The sequence below is a fragment of the Semicossyphus pulcher genome, unplaced genomic scaffold (assembly GCF_022749685.1).
Source record: "Semicossyphus pulcher isolate SPU_LCO1_2020_fin unplaced genomic scaffold, fSemPul1.0.p SCAF_7, whole genome shotgun sequence".
NCBI classification, from domain to species: domain Eukaryota; kingdom Metazoa; phylum Chordata; class Actinopteri; order Labriformes; family Labridae; genus Semicossyphus; species Semicossyphus pulcher.
Window position 1 is genome coordinate 19348821 of NW_027211748.1, and position 18053 is coordinate 19366873.

At 39.2% G+C, this 18053-nt stretch overlaps 1 protein-coding gene across 1 annotated transcript in view; it reads right to left on the reverse strand.

The window, feature by feature from the left end:
* Nucleotides 1–14823, reverse strand: part of LOC138611497 (piezo-type mechanosensitive ion channel component 2) — a 93561-nt gene extending 78738 nt beyond the window's left edge. Inside the window, exons 1-3 of the mRNA XM_069684649.1 lie at nt 14760–14823; nt 7208–7303; nt 366–491 (exon numbers count right to left, since the gene is read on the reverse strand). Coding sequence (XP_069540750.1) covers nt 366–491; nt 7208–7303; nt 14760–14823 — 286 coding nt within the window. The remainder of the gene's footprint in view (nt 1–365; nt 492–7207; nt 7304–14759) is intronic.
* Between the last annotated feature and the right edge of the window lie 3230 nt (nt 14824–18053).

An 18053-nucleotide genomic window follows, 5' to 3' on the forward strand; every position in this document is an offset into this window, starting at 1 on the left:
ACCCTTTCCAACACTGTCTTGCCAATAGTCATTGCATCTCTGCTTTAGTGTTGCCAAAGACAATTTGATTGGTTTTTATAGAAATATAAAACAACCCAAAGTATTTCTTCTTCTCTTATCTCAGAATTATGTCGGGTTCAGTCAGATCTTTCTCCTGCACTAATAGGTCTGGACTATTAGTCTGTAAACTTTTGTCAAAACAGCAGAGTGTTTTATTTTGTTTTTCAAAAGTTTGCAGACAGTCAAGTCAACTCTGCATCTCTCTTGTGGATTCTTGACCTGCGATGTGCTTTGATTCCAGCAAACACAATAACCAAAGTTCACTAACTTGAGAGCCTTGACCATAAAGCCTGCAGAGTACTCACAGTTGAAGTCAGAGGAGATGGAGTCCCCTGCCAGGAGGCTGGTGACTGTAATCTGATAGATGATGTGGAGCAGCAGGAAGGACATACTGGTGAAGCAGAGGGACTGCAGCAGACGCCCTGTGTGGCCTGGAGAAGGAGAGCAGCAACAGTGAGTTCACCACTAACAGCACCACTCTCTTTAAGGATTTCCACATGTTAACCCTGCAGTTCATGCACCAAAACACAGAAACAGTCTTTTTTATCAAGACGCAGAGAACTTGAGTGAAATTTTAACCTTCTTTGAGTTGTGCAACACGAAAAAGTGCCGAATTCTTTAGTGCTTTCAGGGGAGAGCAAGGAGAACGATTCATATTGAACTGAGAGGTCTGGAGCTGTTTTCAATGAATTAGTTAGAAAGGGAAAGGTGACTGGGAGAGCACCCAAGGGGGATTTTCAGTGGATCACAATACATATCCTGGTTAAGAACTGGCAACACTTCCAAAGAGTAAAGTTTATTTCTTTTGAAAAGTCAAATAAACATTGGGGTGAACCGCAGGACCTCGAAGTCTCTAATTCATCAGTAGAGGAGAAAAAATGACCTTTTATACCCGATTTGATTCTTCGGTTTCTGGCTTTGGTGGCTGATCATGTTCGCGAGAAACCACTTGGCTGTTCAGGACCATAAGAGGAACATATACTGAGAGTCCTGCCTGGTCCAGAGTCTTTCTTTAATTGAGGCAAAGATTACAGCTGTCAGTGGACATTACAGATCCTGGGAGGAAGGATGAGAGCAGTCTGAGGAGCTGCCACAGCTGTTCCACACATGCTTATTTTATAGGGCACCTACAGGTATTTGGGATAATTTCAGTAGTTGTTATGGTGATAGTTCTCTACAGTAGGATTTCTCGGACCCCCTTGTATTGGGAAATTGAAACCTCGGGGAAGAACAAACTTGATGGGACTCCTGTACTTTGAGGAGATGACAGAAGCACCCTGAAGGATTGAATCGTCCCACATATCTGCACGGTTTGGTCCACTGGTTCCTCTCAGGGCAACTTCTCAATCTCATTAAATTTACTGCATCCTTGCAGGGGAACACATAACAGTTTTATTGTGGTATATGGCACAATATCCTGGCTGAGGTGAAGCACTGCTGCTGAGCCTCGGGCCGTAGTGGACTGGCCTCGTCGAATGTGAGCAACAATAGACCACAGCAGGCAAATTAAATGTTGAAGTGAAAACAATTTGTGCTAATTTCCCATTGCAATTCCCCGGGCTTTCACAAAAAGGGAAAAGAATGCTTGTAAATATGAGGTACGAGGACTGTTAGCGAGCTTCTGCGTCCTAAACACAACTGCTTTGGCTCTTTTCCAGCACTATTTTTTAAAAGCATTTTTGTTGTGTGACGGCCGTCATCCTTTGTAGCCTGACGCTCATCTTGCTTCGTTTCACTATTTATCCCTAAATTGCTGTCCCAGGAGCACCTCTTAAAGGCTCCCAAACAGAGGCCATTGTTCAGTTTATACGGTTACTGTTTGTTTCCTAACCGATCGGAGTATGTAATCCCGTTGACAACATTTTGATTTGATTTGACCACATGCCTCGAGCCTGATCACAGTGTCAGAGAGGGCCAATGAAAAGTTTTCAGAATCAGCTTAAGGAGCCAAGTATGTGATCACAGACAGGACTGTGTGTTCTGTTGCTCTCATTATACTCACAGACCAATAGAAATACAGCTTAAAGGACACTCGTGGAAAAGAGATTTTTAATCTTGAGAGCTTTTTTCCTGGTTAAATAAAAATTAAATACAAAATAAATTAAAAAATTAAAAGCCACTGTCACAGCCAACAGTCCCTTATCTGGCTATATTTCGAAAATATTAGACAATAAGATTGTGCCTAACTGAAGCTGGATCATATCTGCTGTGTATCTATCTAACACTTTTAAATTGGAATTATTTCACTTTTATCATACACATATGTGCAAATATGAAACACTTGGACTGACATGACATCCTGAACACGGCAGCTTGTTATCAGAAACAGTTGTTACATAATAAAGGAAGAAATTCTAACTTAGTGAGTCTGTTATTATACAACAGTTAGTTCCGACCAAGTCATCTGATTGGACAAGAGGCATTCCATGAGTGCTGAGACAACATCACTGGGACTTTTCACTCTGTGTGTCACTCCGCCTCAGCCAGGTGTTCTGAACACTGTTAATTAACATTACAGCAGACCGTGTATGTCTACATTAATCAGGCTGGTACCTCTGAATCACACAGCAGACTCTTATTTCACTGGTTGATGATAAATTAAAACAAACAGATACATGCACATGACAAAAAACAGCTGATCTGTGGTAACCTGGAGACACAGAGTGCAGGAGGATGTTTGGGTTGCTTGGCAACAAAAGTTCCATTTTCAGTTAAGTTGTGGAACTAGTTGAGTTGGTGGAGCAAAAACATAATTACCTGTTGTTGATTGTTACTGTTTACTACTTTTTGCTGCTTGTATAACAGTTATATCACTCCCTCTTGTGTGATACTGCTGAGTGAATTAGACACTCGGGTTACATTTTGGTCTCTATTAAAGCTTGTTAATTAGTGAATCCACAAATATTTGCTTCTCTGTGAATTGGAATCACTGTTGTTTTTTTGTTCTGGTTAGGATCTGGTCAGAAATGTTGTGTATTATTTATACAAGTTTGTTAAATATATATAAATGTTGATATACAAGAATACAACATTAAAACCACAGCATGAAATGTCTATACACAACTCAAGTTGAGTTTTGAATGTTAATGCAATAATTTGGTCTTTTTTCGAAAGTCTTAACAAAGGAGAAAATTGACTCAGGTCCTTGTAAAGATGGATCTAAAAAAGCGAAACGAGGAGACGTTTTAAAGCCAGACACCCTCAGTTAGAAGTCTACCAGCTCAAACATAAACCTCATAAATCATCCGTTACATCAAATATTTATACAAATTCATACAACAGTACTAAAAGACTCCCCAAAGGGAAATTGTCATGTCAGTTCCCATTCAACAAGGCATATAGCACCCACTGTAAACGCTCTTAAAATCTCCTATGAGAGCAGCAGTTCAGATTCTGTTTAACTCCACTGAGAGTCGAATGCCTTCAGCGGGACGTGGAGCCAAATACTGCAATTACAACATTAGAGAATAAATCACCAAACAACAACAGCATGTTGCATAAGACAGCGTTTGTCTCCAGTCTCGTACTCTGACATATCCTTGGGCACACGGCACTGCTGTGGCTTTTTAAGGCAAATTAGGACTAATGAATAATTCATGTTTAACATTTGGTTCGGATTAACTTCACAGATTTGACTGCCACATGTGCTTAAAAATCAAAAGACAGAGTGAAACGGACCATCAAAAGAAAACACTGAATTTAGCCCAATCCTATTTGTAAATTCCCTCGAAAACAATTGAAAAAGTACAATGTGTTTTGGGCATATTTTTTAAGTTTGTGCTCTGGATGTCTACACTAGGTTTGTGAACATTAAGGGAACAACTTAAATGTCATATACCACAGCCAGGCAGAGGTGAAAACCCTGTACAGCTAATGACTCAACATTATAATCAGTATGTCATTAATTTTTGTTTTAGTGTCCAATATCTTGTGTGAAATGTGACAAATATTTCCTAAAATAACCGGTGATGACATCAGCTTACGGTCATTTTATAATTGGCTTAATTATACTCTTGTTACTCTGCTCGTACGGTGAGGCTCTTTCAGCCTTCAGCTCTCCTCCCTGATGACACACAGCTGAGGCAGACAGATGCGTTGTTATCTTAAGATAACAAGATGATCAACCCTGTATCAAGAGAAAACAGAAGGTGTTTCCTCCTTCACTTATGGTTATTAGAGATCAGGGTGCCATGTCAGCTGCATAGCTAACATGTTGACAAATGCAGCAACCAGTTGCTATTCGCTTGATTATCTCTTTAAATTAATGTTTAATATTCTTTAAAAAATTACTTTCTTATCTCTGAGATAACAAAATATTTCAGCTGTGCTCCTGAGATAACAACATTAAAAGACAATTACAAGAACAGTTGTTGTCGGCTTCAATTGAAAATATCTTAAAGCTGTGAATTACTTCTAATTAAGCACTAAACTCTGATTACTTTGCATACAGGAGGGTGTCTTTCTGCTGATTTCATGCTAAAACCTCCTCAGGAAACAAGTCTTTGAGGAAAACCCCAACCTGCTGCTCAGGAGGCATCTGCATCTGCTTTCAGCTGAATGATGATCCGCAAAATGTGGATGATAATTGCATTCATTTATGCATTCTCATCTCTAAATGCAGACTTCAGTGAATTACTGTGCTCCAAGAGGAATTATATCAACCTCAAGAGAAGGGCCATGAACAGCTGTTCACTTGAAAGACAAATGAGAGTCTCCGAACACCTTGATATTTCTTTACACCGCCTGCAACAAACTGGCTATGCAGAAAGAAAAGGAATAAACAATTTACATTAAAACTAATTGGTAACAGAAATGTAAATAACACCACTAACAGCTGCCAAAAAGGGTGCCAAATATTTGTTTACATTCTTGACAACATACAGTATGAAACTTTACTGTTAGCAACACCAACAGTTTGGCTTTTTTGTCCCTTTGAGGCCATTGTTTATCCTGTGTTTGATATGTTGCTTGTGCTCTATAACATGTTAACATATTCTAATATTGACAGAATTAAATTACTTTGAAATATTTTCTGAATTAACTTTAAAGTGGTAAATAAAGTTTTATTATACAAAAAAAAATTACATTTCATTCATGTTGTTATTTCCTGTTTCATTTTGAAAACTCACCCTCTTCATGGACATTAAACTTTGCGTCTTACTTTGACCTGCCTATGATTTTTTGGTTCTTGGGCTGGGCAACATGGCCAAAATCCTATATCACGATATAGGATTTTTCATATCTCAATATCACAATATATATCGTGACACTATACAAATAAAATGTGATTGACTGATTGATGAAATTTCCACATTAAAGCCTATTTTTGGATCATTTGTCTGGATTAAATACTTGACAAATAAAAAGTACTGATTTCCATTCTGCTTGGGCTGAGCCTGAGTCCTTTTCTGCACGTTAATGTCCATGTTAATAAACAGCGCCTCCCTCTATGGTTCGCTCCAGGTTCACTCCTACATGCAAGGATTAGAAAGTAAAGGGTGTCAAAATGACGTAAAAATTGCCGTAAAGCAGTTCAGCTGCTAGTTTTAAATAAAGACGATATAGACAAACACACGATAGCCTTTTTTATATTGTTTTAACAAAATATATGATCATATTGCCCAGCCCTATTTGAGTCCACCACCTGTTATTCCATTGGTTTGTCACTTGTTTTGTCAAGTTGACTTTTGACCTTTTTGGGTAAAAAATGTCTTCACTTTATCCTATTAGACATTTTTTTTATTTGTGTAATAATTAGAGTATGAATTCTTGAGTTATGGAAAAAAATATTTTCTGAGAGATAACAGCTACCTTGACCTTTGACCTTTGAACATCATTCTAATTAATTAATCTTGGAATGATGGGATGTTGTGCTCACAAAATGGGACATACAACTCGAGCTGTCAGTTATTGGTGTTAAGGTGTCACATATTCAGGCATCATTTAATAATCTTAATTATAGGGACAGCACATTTTGGCTGAAGGCCGACTCTTGCTTTAGACTTATAAGAAAGGAGAGTTTTCATATATATTAAAAAAAGAGGATTCTGATTTAACTTGCGTCTTGTCTCACGTTTGAAGTCAGCAGCTCTCAGATCCATGAACACCGAGCTTTACTAGAAGACTTCTCTCTTTAACTATTGATGAGGGTGTAAGTGGTCCACTCTCTGCTCCCTCTCTTCCTCCTTTACTTCCTGATTGTTATTTCAGCTGCAGACGAGCAGAGACAGGCTCTCCGACTGGATGCTGCTCCTTCCACCGATATGGCTTTATGTATTATTAAACACTGCATGTGGTCTCCGGCAGAAACCCACATTATGTTTAGTATTTTTGCGGTGAGGGGAAGAGCATAAAGGCGCGGCTGAAGCTGGCGAACCGCAATCCCACATTCATCACCCGTAAGGAGAACAGTCACCTCTCAGTCGCTTCTCATAAACCTCAGACGTCCACCGTGATTTATGTTTCTTTAGAGGCTGCGTACAGAGAGGATGTGGAAGCTAATTCACTAACTTATATTTACTGAAGCAAAATACCAAAGAGCTTGAATACCACAGCCCTTCATATACGCTGAATTAACTAATAACCCTTGTCAAATGCACTCAGATCATTGGATTAAGAAATGAAACTCATCTAAAGAACCGGCAGAGCCTTAGGAGCAACTTCTGCTAACTGAAGTGGTTAGCCTTTATAAAAAACAGACCTTTTCTCTGAAGGACATTTCACAGGCTCTATTGGGTTTCTTTTCTAGACTGTAGCGCTTGTGTGTCCAGCCGGGATTTATCATTTATACGTGCAAATAAAACAAAACTTAAGTCAGAAAATGTTCATTTTTATCAAGCGGACATCAGATCTGGCCCTGGTGGATCACGTCCTTCTATCTCAGATCTCACCGGCAATGGATCCTTTTTTATTATTACAGATGGACTCATGCCCGTACAAACCGATATTACCTTTCATGGAGCGAACTATGCGCCAAATCCATCATGATTTCAAGGAATTTCAAGTCCCCTGGAGAAGGGCTGGTTTACATTACAGAGAACAATATTGCAATTCAAAGTCAAGGCTTTTTGGGAAACAGTCAAGATTCTTCAGGCAATGGACAGACAGTCATTAAACGTCTGAAGATTTAAAAGAGAAAATATCTCACCCTGCATTGTTGTGCTCGTTGGCTCCGCGAAGAGCGGAAGAAGCAGGAGGTAGATGAGGTAGACGAAGGACAGGACATTGTACCTGAACAGGCAAGCTGCAGGGAGAAAGACACAAATGCAGATACACCTTTAGATCAAAACAAACAACATTAAATCACACCTAACGTCTTTATGCTTTGTGTGCATTACACAACCTTCAGTAGTAATTTAAGCACTCAAGCTGGCAGTGGTAACAAGCTGCACGGTCAGAAGCCGTCGCTGAGATAAACCAAACACACATTTGACGGAAACATGTGGTGAGCGTCATTAAAAATGTTCCTGGTGTAGAAAATCTGTTTGTCATAAAAAGCCAGAACATTCCTCTAACCAAACTTTACACTCACAAGCTTCATTATCTCTTCATCTGGCTTGCATCGAGCTTGATTCAGTCATTCGGCGGGATTGACGTTTGTTTTGAAGTACGATAATCACAGATAGTCCGAGGGTGTTAAGAGACACGATTAAAAGACTGAGCAGCCTGCGGTCAGCTCTGCCTCACAAAGAACAGCTTAACATCATATGTGAGGATTTCAATTTGTCATAATCCTCACAGAGTTTCATGGATTGTGAGTATTATTGATACTGGATCAGGTTTTTATGATAAAAGTCTTCAAAACAAAAGCTCTGGTGTCACGCACCAAATGCCCCTAAAACGCATGATGTACTGCTGAGCTGGAAAACAGGAAAATGAAGTTTGGTTGCCAAAACTTTAAATTGAACACAGACACATACACGGAGCAAGGTGGGTGACCGGTGTCTGAGAAGAATTAAGTATTCTCTTTTACTGTGGACTTAAATTAGATTTAATGACTAAAACTGCATCATTTTTAACTATTTGCAATATTTTCACTTTGCATTTTTTCACTGCCAAAATTCCTTTAACTTCTTTCAATTAATTTGTTCTATGTCAGTGATGAACGATACAGTTATCAAACTAAATGGTAAATCAAACGCAGCAATTCGGGGTCCAGTGTCTTGCCCAAGGACACTTCAACATGTGACTGCAGCAGTCAGGGATCAAACCCCCAACCTTCAGATTGAGAGACGGCCGACTCTGCCACTGATGTTGATATTTCTTTGACGTTCTTTGGAGATAAATTTTAACCTTAGAGGTTCTTCTTTTCTATAGAGCTATATCTCATAATTAAATAATAGTAAAACAATTAATATAAGCAAAACATCCTCTGATTACAGCTTCTCAAACGTGAGGATTTGCAGCTTTTCTTTATTTTCTGTTATTAAAGAGGACATATTTTAGCTATGCAATCAATTGTCTATTATTGTAATGTGTTTTTGAATCATGTTGGTTTTAAAATTTGTATACATATTTTAATTTAATTACTTTTTAAATTACTTCCTGAAACGAACGAAGCCGTTTTGCCATTCAAAGGTCAGACCTTAGCCATGATTGGCTGACAGTATTTGGAGTGACTGCGTAGCCCCTTCCCCACATGTGCGATCCCGCGTGGGGAAGCGGCCACACTGTACTGTCACTCCTAAGTTTCAGTAGGATCGGTTATTCGGCCTTGTATGTACGAGCCAGAATCACCAGGAGGTATCAGAATGGTGAGTTGAAACCTTGACAACGACTTGACTACAAGCTAGAGCAAGAAGGCAGCCTGAGGTGAATGATGGTGAATGCTGATTGGTCGCTTTCAGGGAAAGCAAGGTTCTATGTAGAAGCCTGCAGCTGTTCTGAACGGCCCATTTCAGAGGCGACCTTTTTAAAAATGTAATTCTGGAAAAAAAACTGAATTATGCAGTTTTCACTTTTTCACTGTGAACAATAAACACCCAAAAATATGAAACCCATGAAAATATGAGAATATCCATTCTGAAGATACGGCCCCTTTAAACATAAACTGAACCACAACTGAACATCTTTGGGTTTAAGACTGTGTGATGTGTCATCTTACTTTTTTCTGACATCTTTATCCCCAAACGACTGACAGATTAACCATAAAAAAGGTCAAACTAGAGATTGAAGACCAAAATAATCGTTAACTGCAGCATTTTCTACTTTAAGCTTGAATTAAAAGCACTTTTCTGTATTTAGGAGGATGTGTCACTGAATTATGTAACTCTACACACTCACCCTTTCCCGAACACTCCCTCTTTAAACACACACATAAACACACCCCGTCCAGGCCCATGAAGGAAGTCTTTTGAGCTCAGGATGAAAGTAAAAACGCTTAAGTGCAAACATGACTTCCAAAAACCATTAATTGATGTATTGATCCCTAACAGTCCTCATTTCCCCGAGTGAGAGTGACCATCTGCTCCGATCGGTGCTTTTACCAGTTAAACGGCTCCCATCACCTGCTGACTGAACATCAATTAACACATCCAAAATGAGACACACTGTGGCAAACACCCATTACCACGGAAGTCTATACATGAGGCACGTTTTGAGTTTTTAACAACCTTTTTACAGCTCTAAGATCGACTTGAATAATAGTAATAATAATAAAGATTTTCAGGTTGTTACGAAATGCGATAAGCGCTTTCCTGCCCGACATTTCTTTAAACATTCACGGATCAGGAGGTAGCTCAGCGAGGAGGGACGTACACAGAAACCTTGTACAAAATGTGGACACACAGTCTGACCTCCCAAATTTCTTTACGCGGTTAAATCAACAAGCGCAAAGTTTATGACCCGGTCGGCCGTGTGAGTTACCGTCTGAGTCACGGAGATCAGCTACTGGTCTTGATCTGCAGAAAAATTACACTTAACTGCTGAAAATTGTGCTTTTATTTATCTTTGCACACTCAATGGGCCTATTCATTGACATCTGACTTGGCCCTGACTTTTCCCTCGCTGCAGGCCTTCACAGTAAGTGAACCTCCTTGTTTCCTCCGTGCTCAAACCAGTGAAAACCAACAACAGTTAATAAATGATATGGGGGCTGTCATCTTTGAGAAAAGCACCACCAGATTATCTACGTGATAAGGTTTGAAGTACATGCACGAATGCTTTATATGTCAGACAGTCCAGGCAACTATATAACAATGCAAAAACCACTACAACATTATAGTTAATTTTTCCACACTTTGGGTGAGGATACTTTTTCAGACGGGTGAATAAATCTCAAACTTTGCAGCATTTCTATCCCAGCTGGTCGTATTCTTTCTTAAATGTGGCGTTAAATAAGCTCTGAACCTGCCTATTTTGCCCAATTTGGCAGTCTGGGGCCCGCTGCCCTCCATTATTCATCTGTTCAGATACAAATCTATAAAAGTCCCTTTTTATCTGAACTGCAAAGAGATAATCTATCTGTATGTGAATGGCTCTGCCCCTGCCGCTAGTCTGCAGACACTTGACCGCAGTCTTCCTGACCATTTTCCTTTCTCTGTGTGACTCACCATCTGAGGATTTTTACACCAAGAATGAAAATAAACGGCCGTTGTTTTCAGACATCAGATTACAGCAATGGCTCCCCAATCACGTCTGAATCAGGCTTTTGTCTCTCCCAGTCAAAGCTATTATAACAGTAACACAAAGCCTAAACACAAGGGAAGCAGGCCAGCATTAAATGTGTAATCGAGGCAAACTGAACTCAGTGTTTGAGCTCAAAAACATAAACGTCATGAAATAAGATAAGGTTGTGCGGTGCCTGGCCAGACCGAGCACCAGGAGATAACAGAGGAATTTAAACCCTCTGAAGAAAATAATAAAGCAAATACCACATGAAGTCTACACCATTTTGATCAGAGGTTTGCTCCTTTCAACAGAGCATGAAACCTTAGTCTAAGTTGTTGATGTAAGAAGGCAAGGTGTTTTATCCAAATACTAATCTTTAGTAAAAACAAGTATTCAGTATGAATTAATTGATTATTTTCTTAACACATCGTTCTATCTCTAAAATATTAACATGCTGTGTAAAGTCCAAGTTCAAATTAACGTCTTTATATGCTTTGCTCTGTCCAATTAAGAGTCCAAACACAAACATGCTCAATTTACCAACATAGAACAGTATAGGCTAATAAAACCTGAAAATACTCACATGATAGGTTGAAAACTTTTGCAATTTATGCTTGAAAATTAACATAAAATGCTTCCTCTTGTAAATAAAAGGGTCCCTTGCTAAAGTTGTTCCTAAAACTAGCCATCTTTACAGCTCTTAGTTGGTCTAAATCAGTTTTAAGAATGTCTTGTTGTTAGCCAACTGCCACTTAGCTACTAGCAAGCTATCTACTAGCTAACTAACAGTGGATGCTAAAGTGGGTAGGGGCTAGCTTGTAACCATGTAACCTATTTGTTAAATAAAATTATGCAACTTTTTGCGTTAAAGTGACTATTATGGCCATAAATGGCGGTATAAGTACGGGGTAAATACTATGGTTACAGCCATAGTAGTGAAAAGGTAGCACAAGTAGAAATGAGTCAAGTCAACTGAAATTTGCTAACATTAACATTGCTAGCTAAAATTAGCTATCAAATCCAAAAGGCCACCGTAAAAAATGTATATTAATGCTGTTTTGGCAAGTCTTGTAAATTAAATGTAAGAATTAGGAGTTTTATTGTTTATAAATAAAACTTTTCCTCTGTACTAGATAGATTTCTTATGTTCTTTTAACGTTGTTAGCTTTGACACATTAGCCTGCTAGCTTGCTGCCTAGCTACCAACAATGCCAGAATAAAAAACAGTGGTTAGTTTGACTCTAATAAACCCACTAGTTGTATTTAAAGTGTTTTAGACTCAGGCAGAATGCTCAGACTATTATTACAATGACTGCAAGTTTAAGATAGATTTTCTTTATCAGAAATGTACTTACAAACTTGAATTCTCCCACAGCTGTTCTCTTGTAGCTCTCTCCTTCTGCTCTGAACATTAGTGTTAGTTGGTCTTATGTGCGCCGAATTAGCAAAATGAGTTGAATTTATTACTGCTGAAACGCAGGGGCACATTTGACCATTTTTCAGCTACATTATAGCTAATGTCAAAGATATATGATTACATGTCTTGTATTTATGTATTAAGATATTAGAATAGGCTTTATACTTTTATCACAACAGAAGAGCTCTGTTTGCTTCAGCACCTCAGCGTTACTCTGCAACCAGCCCGTCTCAGCACAGCCGACCTGCTGCTCTGTCTGCACATTCACACCACAAGTTTAATATCCCATCAGACATTTGCTGCAAGTGCATGCTCATAATCATGTCCACACTCCAAACTCTTCCAGTAAACACATAAACTGCAGCCTGTTTGATCAGCGAAACTGTAGCTGTGTGCAAATGTGTGTGTGGTGGTACAGGGACTGTGTACACATGGGCACAGCAGTTTCTATGCTTTTCAATAGAGGTGCTGTCAGATGGCCAACAGGAAGCACAGACTATGAAACGTCAGCAGACAAGTCTTTCACTAGGACATGAGAAGAGGGACGGTGTGTAACACATATTACACTACAGAGCATATACGGTAAGGGTGATGTAGGTGTTTGGAGTCAGATAACATCTGCTGTGCTGCATTGTGTTTCCTATGTGTTTATTTAGCATGGGGAAACTGGGAAATTAGACTTTGGTGGTCCAATTTCGCTTAAAATGAAAGCCAAAGATCTGAAAATCCTGGACTAAATTGTCAAACAGAAAATAAATTAAAACTAAAATTATCTTCTTGCCAAAAGTGTTACTAATAGAAAACAAACACAAGAACAATGAGTTGATGGTTAAGATGAGATTTTTGGCTGTCAAACAGAAACAGTGAAAAATACTCTACTGCTGATCAGGTGATGCTCATGACAAAAATACCTTATCTCATCAGTCCACTCATATATACCTTTCTTTCTTTCCACTTTACATTTCCTCCTTCCTGTCCGTTACTGTGCACAGCTGCAGTAAATGACAAGTGCTCATTTGCACTTTGAAAAAACATAAAATATTAAAGGTATGTTTACGATAAAAGGGGAAGGCAATTCTTCTCTGCCTCACAACCACATTATTAATTCATACTGTTAAAACGACTTTCCACGAATTAATGGAGACAATGCATGGGCCTCACTCTTGCTTTTGGAAATAAAGCGGGCGTCGGGCTGTCAAGTGATGCATTATGGTCGTACTGAGTGGGTCTTATCTATAGAAAGCATGCTGTTAGTTTTAAAAGTACCTCAGCCTCAGACGTCTTACACAGACACCACAGAAGCAGTAAGATGCTAAGCATTTTTCACTTGTGGTCTACCACAGAATTACAACTTCAAACACAAAGTGAACTGCATTTAATAGAGTCTGCATCCAAGGTGTGATCATATACCAAGACCTTAACCTGCAGAAACTCTTCATCAGCATTAAATGTGCACAATCTTCTTCTTCTTCAGTGTCATATCTGAGTTTTCAAAGATGACACTTACCCTGTCTGTTTAGAGCTCCTACAAGTCACCCCTGAGTCCAAATAAGCTGCCAAGTTTCGTCGTCTAAATCTGCATAGCACAAGAGTGAATCAAACCAAACATCATCTGCGCTGAGCGATTTTCTTAACAAAGTTACAAATGCTGTAAACAAACCAGAAAACTCTGCCGGTGACTCCGACTCAGAGGAATGTGAAGCGACACAAGACATTTACAGAAGCTCAAACACTGTGGCGGCAATATAACTGTTAATCAACAGGCGTGTAATGAAGGATCAGTCAGCAGCTAAACAATCAATAAGAACATTGATGATTCATTCAAACTCAGGAACAACACCACAGAAATTAATTTCTAATGCTATAATATGGAGGATACAAATTTAACTGCAGCCTAACAGTAAGGAATAGTTTCTGGTTTTATTCCAAGAAGACTACAATAAAACTATTAACTGCTTTGTGATTCGATTATACTCACATTTCAGACTTTCAAAACGCAAAGATGCACTTAGTATGTTTCTATTTTTTATAGTAGCTATACAAACTGAGGCATAAACACAATGCAGAGAGCAGGGACTCCAAAAGGTTGTTTTTGAAGCTCACTTCTGCAGAGACTGGACGCTCTGCTGTCAGCTGGGTTTCCTTAACTAAACCCAGTAAAAGGTGACAGCTTGGAAAAGAATAATGCTGCTGCACTACTGGTCTGGTTTGCTGTAAAAATGTATGACTTTGTGCAGTCTACTGTTTTAGTTCGGGCTCAGTTTAAAAAGGACAGACCTCAGCAGTGATGGGGAATGAACTGTGACCTCCAGCATCATGAGGTCAATAATATATCATCATGAAAATCTATAAAGTTTACACACACACACACATAAATGTGATTTGTGCCTTAGAGATTCTGCTTACTCACACACTTCAGGTTTGTACTTGGGTAGCTCAGATTTAGAATACATACTTTTAATGAGTGTAAAAAGGTGGTAAAACTCATTTTAGCAAATTAAAACAAAGACAAAGAGTCCAACAGCCTTCCTCAAATATAATAAAGAACAGATTCATAGGATAATATAAGAATAAGAAACTTTTAATGTACCAATATCGAACCCCTCCTGGAGCAAACATAGCATAATAATCCAATTAAGGTGCGTAAAAAGTGGAGATTAAATTAAAAACTCACCAGCTGCAAGACACACCGGCAGCAGTAACCTGAAGACCAGCCCGCACACCACCTCAGAGGCCATGGCTCCGGCCAGCCCGAGTTGAATCCAGGTAAAAGAAGCCGAGGACTGTCTCGCTAAGGTTTCTCTTGCATCCCAAACTCCTTCTCTCTGTCAAATCCCAGCTGACATCAAACTGGTGTGCTCCTCCACACGGCCACATCAGCTCTCCCTGATGACACCTGGACTCCGGTGGTTACTCCACAGTGACATGAAGCACATTTACCAATGTTCACCACAGCAGGCATGTCACCGGTAAGTGAAGTCACCGTGATGGATTAGCTGCTCAGATGCATTAAAGTCATGTTGAAGAGGCAGAAACTCAGGTGCGCAAGCAGCTGCGCCTGGACAGCGCGTAGAAATGCCGGAGAAAGCAGCCAACAAGTCCTCAAGTCCAATTAACCTCCTTTTTTACATAAAAATCAGCTTAAAGAGAAGAGTTCAAAATATCTGTAAGTTTAATTTCACGTCGTTGCGGTGAAGAGTTACAGAAGCTCTCGGAATAAGTGGATAATTCACCTTTCCCGTTATGTCCCCTTGCTGAAATTTGACTTTCTGACTTCTGGTGTGGTTTGTATTCGCCAACAGGAGGCTACAGGAGGAGCCGGTGATTGACACCTGAATCAGCCAATCAGAAGTCTTGGTCTGGTAACCGGTCCAGCCCCCGGAGATAATTGGAAGCAAGAGGTGGGACAGCAGGGATGGATACAAATACCACAACTGTATAAAGATAACGTGTTTTTAATCCTCTGCTTTTATTTTTATTTCACAAATCAATATTCTCATATTTTAGTATTTAGTAGGAATATATAAGCCTATAAACATTAAACATGAAAAGGTTTATAAATGTCACGAGACTTTCCCTTATCACTGCACCTCCTCACGTCTGCTGTCCAGCTGTTCAATAGAGAGAAACAGCGCCGCCTACTGGTTTGAAACCAACCTGAACTAAGCAGCATTTAAATCTAATCCTTCTTACTACAAAACAGGCCGGTCAGGTTTCTCCTTGCAGGCAGGAAAAATGATTTTACCAGAAATGTTTTCGGCTCTTGAAATAATTAAGAACATCGTAGCAAAAACAAATTCCCTGATTAAGTTTAATCCAGCTGTATGCAGAGTAAACAGAAATGTAACATGACTCAAACCTCAACCCCAAAGTGCTTCAAACTGTTTGTGAACTACCAAGTCCACCTGGAAATGTTGGGGACATAAGATTTGGTCTGCATCACTGCGGGTTTGTTGTCGGTGGGATATTGGGCAGAGGTTAAACCCCTGTGACAGCTACTGGAGTGTCCCTGAACAAGAAAGGAGTTTAATCCCTTTTAGCTGCATGGCCTCTGCTCTGCACATCCGTCTGACCTCCAAACTTACTTGTGAAGACAACAAACAGGTAAGCAGGAAGAAATGAACAGTAATGAAGCACTGCTTTTAATAAAACCCACTGTATGTTCGGTTAAAACCAAAAAAGAGGAGAAGACTGATACCGCTCCTGTGTCTGTTTATTAAATATGAAGCTATAGAGTTAGTAGCTAATTAGCCGAGTGCAGAGGGAAGTAGCTTGGCTTTCTTGATAGCCTTCGACCACCATGACTTACTGATTAAAACGGCTATAATCACCATTTTCATAATAACAATGGCATTTTTGTACTTTTTTGCGTATAGATTAAAGTTTGTTAAAGCTGTTGTGAGGAGCCGTACGTCTTATCTCTTTGCTAAAAATAAAAAAAATCTCATCCTGCTTTCTTTAACAGTCAGATGTATCACTCACTTTACATTTTTAGCGAGCTAGCTTCACTCCTTACACTTAGCTAGGCTAATCGTCTTTTTTCTCTAACTTCATACATAACAGACAAAGATTATAGAGATGTCAATCTTCTCATCTCGAGAATTCCACTTATTTTATGGTTTGAGTCATTTCATGAGTCATTGGCAAAATGTCATTAAAACAGATGAAGCTGCTCCCTGTATACTGAGAACATGTGTTGACATTTACTTTAGCTAAATGTTATAATAATAGAAGGAAAAGGTATGAGCCAACACACGTAGAGCGTTTTCTCTTTTAAAAAGTCAATTTTCATTAAAGCTATTCATTATCATAACACCACAGATAATCGTTATGCTTATTTGTGTCTGTAGGAAAACATACAGCTTCCCCACTAACAAAACGATCAGATTTATCATTACATTTATGTCTTTCATTGCTGTAAATAGTAGTAAAAAGCAGTCACAACTTAATTTAAACAGAAAATAATGTATAGCAGGGAAAATATAAATGTAAAAAATATATATACTGTCAATGATTTTCCCCTTATTTCTCAGATATCAGAAACATGTTAGACACTTGTAAAGGTTATTTAACCCCACTATTAAAAGAGACTACAAGCAAAGTAGCGGCAACCTCATGTTTATTGTTGAGGATAAGATAAAAAGTAGCGGCCAAGTTTTAACTGGAGCATTAAAATACGATTACAACCGATCCATCATGCATGCTTTGATATATTTAACGACTTTATTGACAAGAAAATGATCCATGCTGTTGTTTCCTCTGAAGTGCATTAGGCAGGAGGAAAGCAAGGTATGATGGGAGACTTCTGGACGGAGCCAAATGACCCTCCTCGGCCCTCACGTGGAAAACGGAGGGCACTTAAGGCAGCAAAGGTCCTGCTTGTGATGTGATGAATCACCGCTTTTGGCCCAATCACCAGGATGGATTCAGCGTATGAAAATAAGAAAAATAAACAGCTAAATGCAGCAGAGGGAAAAGCTTACTTTGGGAGATCACGGACTCGCTTTTTGCCAACCTCTGCCCTTAAGCGACTCTTTTCACTGGAAATCCACAGCGGCTGGATATTCGGCCGTGTGGGAGCAGTCAGAGAGTCACCCACGAGGCCCTGAACTGCAGCCAGCCGTAATCAATAACCAACCTCAAAACATGTCAGCCCTCGATTTGTTTCTGCTGTTTGAAGTGCGGACCTGCTGATCTAATCCCTCAGATGGATGTGGATCTTAAGTAACATTTGTCTTTGATTTATTATTTATCCAATTCGTGAGAGGGAGTTATTGATACAACACTCAGGCCAAATGGACACTGCAGTTTTACACAGTACAGAGTGAAGGTTCAGGTAAGATGTTATTGACTGATTGGCTTCACATTAATGTCAAAATTATTATAACATTAACAGCAATTATTCTCTTCCTCTTCATTTCTCTACATTTGGATGCCTGTTAGCTACCACTTAAGTTAGCTGCAACAT